General features: G+C 41.0%; 1 protein-coding gene across 2 annotated transcripts in view; it reads left to right on the forward strand.

Moving 5' to 3' along the window:
• The window catches only part of GMPR (guanosine monophosphate reductase), a 42,318-nt gene that overhangs the window by 2,997 nt on the left and 33,683 nt on the right, over positions 1–5,638 (forward strand). Inside the window, exons 2-4 of one of the 2 annotated variants that reach the window (XM_009884167.1) lie at positions 1,761–1,880; positions 2,574–2,657; positions 4,306–4,479. In XM_009884167.1, the coding sequence (XP_009882469.1) occupies positions 1,761–1,880; positions 2,574–2,657; positions 4,306–4,479 (378 nt within the window). The remainder of the gene's footprint in view (positions 1–1,760; positions 1,881–2,573; positions 2,658–4,305; positions 4,480–5,638) is intronic. The other variant, XM_009884168.1, reaches the window with a different exon arrangement.

Raw genomic sequence — 5,638 nt, forward strand, 5'->3', positions numbered from 1 at the left:
CCAGACATCTGGTACTGGCTGTTTGGAGAACTAGGGCACCACATAAATATCTCCAACCCAGCGTGCCATTTCTCCTGTTCTTATAGAACAAAAGCCTCATTAGAGGAAGCCCTGCAATTATCCCTCATAAATACCTGCCGTTACAGTAGTATCAGTTGTGTGGATAATTGCATGAGATGCATGTGGCTGGCTGGCTAAAGGAAGTCATATATGAGAAGTTACAGTAAGTGGAGGTGAGAATCACTGGAAGAATAATGGCCTTGTGTTCCCTGCCTATGTTTGCATCTTGCCGCAGTCTTTTCTCAAACATACTGTTCTCTTCTTCTTTCTTAAGTTCATTTGAAGGAGGCGGTTTTCCTTTGTAGAACTCTAAGGCAGTGGTTCTGGTACTATTGCCTGTGTAGAACTAGTTGCGTGATACTGTGTCCTTTTTTCCTTGGTTCTAGTTAATAAATTGCATTAAAAGTGAATAAAATGCAGTAAATTTTCATACTTATTTCATACCTACCTTCTTCATAGAATTTTTCCCTGTTAGCTGCAGCTGAAATTCCCATAAAAATGTTATGTCATCATTGATGGGTGGAGAACCCATCAATGGTCTATAGTCTCCGATAGTAAATGACAAGAAGGCTGAGCTTCCATTAAGTTGTATCTTTGGTTGTTCACCAAAGTGACCCTTTATTTATGAGGTTATACAAAATGAGAACCTGTTTCACAATATATCACTGAAGGACCAAGTTCTTTCTCTTAACAAATCAGTAATAAAACCCCTGCCAGGGTTTTACAGTCAGAATGTAGCCTGCAATATGGCAGTGCTCAAAATATGTTGTAAGTAAATAATCGAAGTCCTATATTTTTTATATTGCTTCCTTTCTGGTGATGGACTTCAGTTCAGTTCAGGTCTGTGAACGTTCCTGGATTAAGGCTGAAGTGAGGAGTAATGAAAACTGTGAAAGAGCCTTCATTTTCACTGTTACTAAAGAGACTAACCTAATATCTTACAGCTGTGCATTTCTTAGGGTGTTTTTTTTTTTTTCCCTTTTGCAAGATGCTAAGTAGACCAGTGGGAACTGGTTTGTATTTGGTATTACCTTTTGCAAATAAATGTAAGCAACAAAATGCCTGATGTTACCATGATCATTTGAGGGTACTGAAGAAGAAATAACTTAGAAGGTGAAGGCTGACACAATTGTAAGAAATTAACTTAGAAACTAGCAGCCTTGTGATTTAATTGCTCATATTGTAGGCAAGAGTGCTGGTAACCATAGCCAAAAGTAAGAGCTTGATTTTGAGTAATTATATTGTCATTTACATTAAAGTTTGGGACGAAGCCCTCTATGATAGAGGGAATTCCAGTTCTGTCTTTTGTGGAGTTAGGACTTCAACTTGGGTTTCTCAGGCAGCCAAACAGCTGAGGTTACTTCTGTACAAAAGTAATCCATAGTCCTCGTTGTCCTTTCTTTCCTTTCCAGCCCCTTCTGACTTGTTGTTGTTTGGTTGTATGGTTTTTTTTTTTATTCTCTTTTTCTTCAGCAAAAACACTCTTTAACACAGAAAACATTATTTTCTTTCTTATTTGGAAGGCAGAAGTTGTAACAAAATAAATAAATTAGGTGAGGTAATAGTGGAATGAAAGGAAGAAGAACAGGGAATGTGAGGAAAATTAAGAAGCAGTGTCCAAACCTGCTGTAACTGAAGTCAGTGGCAAAACTCTTCTTAGGTTGCAGTCACTTAAAAGAATGTGTGCCTATTCATTGCAGGTCGACCTCACGCGCACCTTCACCTTCCGCAACTCCAAGCAGACATACACGGGAATTCCCATAATAGTGGCAAACATGGACACTGTGGGGACGTTTGAAATGGCTGTGGTTATGGCAAAAGTAAGTCTTGATTCTCATTTGTGCAATAATTGGGAAACCACTGGGTGACAGTGAGCAGCCTCTGTTAATTTTTGGCTGTGTTTGTTGGAGACCAGTGGGGCATGAGTTAAAAAAATCTAGAACAAGAAGGTGTGATTTCACTGCAAAGTAGCAGTGCTTTTCTAACAATACAATTACCAGAGACAGGGCTCCAGATATAAGAGTTTCAGGGGAGATGCTTACTGGGAAGCTTCCATCTTGGGTGTAGCTCTTATTCAGGTGGAGCTTCTAGAGCTCCTAGAATTTAGTTTTTGAGATGTATATTGTGCTCCCTTCCAGAAAAAAAATTATTAGCCAACAGCGGTTTTGAAAGTGTAGGCTACTGGATAAAGCTGCAGCAGACAGGAGTCACTGGTTAATTAGCCTCTGGCCTCAAGCCTCACCTTAATTTCTTGCAGTGCTTAAGCACATTCAAAATACTGACTGTAACTTCATCAAACACATCAGAAACCTGATCCTGAAAGGTTGGCTAAACATGCCAAGTTATCTTTGAAGAGCCACCTGGAGTTGCCTGGTCTGTTATTCACTGTTACTGTTTCTTTCAAGTAGGATGAGCCTATACTTAAAATGGGAATTTCTGATGTCTTGCTATTCCACAGCTGAGGGAAAGATGACTAACTTGGACATTAATACCAGTTTTCTTATTTTTGCTAGCATGCAATGTTCACTGCAATTCACAAGCATTATTCTCTGGAAGAATGGAAACTGTTTGCTGCCAATCACCCAGAATGCCTTGAGGTACATTTTCGTACTGTAAATTATTATGGTTTATTGCTTTGTTCTGAACTCACATACAGTAGGATCTCTTGGGAATACTGTTGTCAAGTGAGGTTTTGAGGAATGAAGATATTTGCTGTTCTTAAATACATCAAGGGAAGTGGCTTGTCCTGGTTTAAAAAGAAAAGCTATGTGAGTCCATTATGAAAGTGCTTATATTAAGATGCAAAAAAGAAAAGTTTATATATGCCTGGAATGGAAACAGAGAAGTATCCTGAACAAAGAAGAAGGAAATACGTGGGAATAGGTCTAACTGCTGTGTTTCTGTTGCTGTTGGGAGCTGTGGTGGTGCTGGTGAGGGCAAAGCCCAAGACCACAAATGCAAATAGCCTCGAGTAACCCAACCACAATACCTTTGTGCAAGGCAGAGTCTTTTCTATCAGGTATGCAAGCAGACCTGGAGCCTGCAGGCTGGAGACGCCCAGGTGCTGGGCCCAAGCAAGGATGAGCATTGAAAGTTATCAGGGCATATGTGTCCACCATTTATCTCCTTGTACCAGAGATGACACTGTGCTACTACTAGCTGTGCTACCTCACTTGTTCACAGGGTCCTAGCCTAAGCCATTACAGAGAAACACCATTTACTAAATTTGAACATTGACTTAGGTTCTGACTTTTTCATATCCAGATTTCTTCTACGTTCTTCTGGCAGGCCCCTACACCTGGGGAGCCATATAAGAACATGCCTGGCTCTCTCCCCTCCTCCTTGGAGTTCAGTGCAGTTTTGAATCTTTTTCTGTATAGAAAAGAATACCACACAGCTGTGTTCTATCTTTACCTGTGGCACATTTTAGAATTATATTATAAAGACTATTGATTACAGGATTTTCTGAAAGCCAGCCTATCACTTAGGTTCATCAGTATTGCTTATGTGCCACGGTAGCATAGAAAGTGGTCCCAGGAATATCCTGTGTCTGAATACTTTGGCACTTAGCTCATTTGTGGTTCGCAATAACTGGAGCAGGATCTCCTAGTGATTAAATACTGACTTGCTCTGTGACCTTGGATCTCTGCAAAGGTTTTGTGGGCCAACAGCTGTGGAAACTATTTTTCTATTGGAAAGAACTCATAGGAAGACAAAGGAGGAAGCAATCTGCTTGTTTTCAATGGTAGCTGACCCTGCTTGAGCAAGGGAGTCGGACTACACAGTCTCCAGAGTTCCCTTCCAAGCTCAACTATTCTGTGATTCTGTAGATCAAGGGAGTGTTTGGTGAATTTAAAGATTCAGATCCCACTCTCTGACAGTGCCCCAAATTTTGCCACTCTACCTTCCTGGAAATGTACCAAGTTAGGGCTTCTTCTTAATTTGTGCTAATATGAGTATGGCTGAGCCTTCATCCATCTGAGGTGATTATATTTGCTTATGAGAATCCACTTATGAATGAAGAGCTGATAAAATGCTAATTTTGCTTTCTTTTAGAGCCTTTAAACAAAACAGAAGAATAAATTGATATTCCCAGGAAGGTATTTATTTCATATTATATAGTATAATTTCCACTGGTTTCCAGAACAAGTACTCCCAAGACCATGCAGAAAAAGACATATGAAGTGTGTGTTTATCCCAGTTTTTACAAACTACTACTCCCTTTTGTTCTCCCTGTCTTTCTAGCATGTAGCAGCAAGCTCAGGTAGTGGAAAAGCTGATTTGGACAAGTTAACAAGTATTCTAGAGGCCATTCCACCGATCAGATACATCTGCCTGGATGTGGCAAACGGCTATTCAGAGCACTTCGTGGAGTTTGTGAAGTCTGTCCGTGCCCTGTTCCCACATCACACCATTATGGTAAGTGTGTAGAAAGGGCGGAGGGGGTGTGTGGGAATTCTGTCCAGGAACACAGCCTGGAGTTTGGTTGGTAGGAATCAGAAACTCTGTGGTAGCTCCATCAATTTCGGAGTCTTCACTTAAAAAAAAAGGACAGAAAGAGAAACGGAGGAAGAAAGAAAAGTCTGACTCAAACCTCTAGTCTTCCAGACAAATACATGTGGACAGATATTCTTCTGAGAATATAGAGGGCAGCTCTATTCATCTACCCTTTCAATTCAGTAAGATGTTGACTTTGAGCCAATGATGACTGTTTAATAACACGTTGGCATTGTCAGTCTTCCACTGCTGATAATTTCTGTGGGAATGTTCAATGTGTGCTCTGATGCAGTAGTTTTATGTTGGCATGGCAGGCTGGGTGGATCCAATTTTTTTCCTACTCACATCCTCCTTCCCACACCAAATGTGACCTCTAATCATAAAGTGTGTAGGTTTATTGTGGTGATTCCAAGCTGAGGTTTGCTGTGGGAATGTGCCAACATTTCTGGTCAACTGAGGCCACTGACTGTTTCTGTCTGTTAGATCACTGTGAAGACAGCTGAACGTAGACTAATCCTTGCCTATGATAAGAATCACAGGAGTGTTGTGCAATTGTGAACAGGGTCATCAGGGAGCAAAATAGTCAGTCCTGGGGCTTTTCATGCCCCTTCTGTGATGTTACTGTCCTTTCTCAGAGCGCTAATGCCATGCTTCCTCCAGCCCTTTTGCACCGAGTAGGGTGTTTGCATTAACACGGGACTCCTTGCAGCACAGTCCTACTGCTCTGCTTGTTTCCCAGTGCTCTTGAAGAAATGTGTCTGAGTTTGTTTCCATGAGAATAGCAGAAATTCTCAAACAAGCAGCAGATTCTTAATGAGGCTACCAGCCTTTCTTCAAGCCAGTGCAACAAAAAATCATGTGTTTAGGTAACACTTTCTCACTCTTTCATGCCAGGCACAAAGCTTCGCACATGTGAAATAAATGTGAAATGACTTAAAAATGGTCATAAATGCACACTCTGACTTGGTTCAATAGAGAACTGCGCGTTCAAGCAGCTCAGGGGAGGCTACATTCCTTCCTCCCATGTCGGAGAAAGGCAGTGTTCTTGCCTGTGAATGATGGTAGCACTGGAAAAAGAAAG

Source organism: Charadrius vociferus, unplaced genomic scaffold (genome assembly GCF_000708025.1).
Source record: "Charadrius vociferus isolate BGI_N301 unplaced genomic scaffold, ASM70802v2 scaffold444, whole genome shotgun sequence".
Lineage (NCBI taxonomy): Eukaryota > Metazoa > Chordata > Aves > Charadriiformes > Charadriidae > Charadrius > Charadrius vociferus.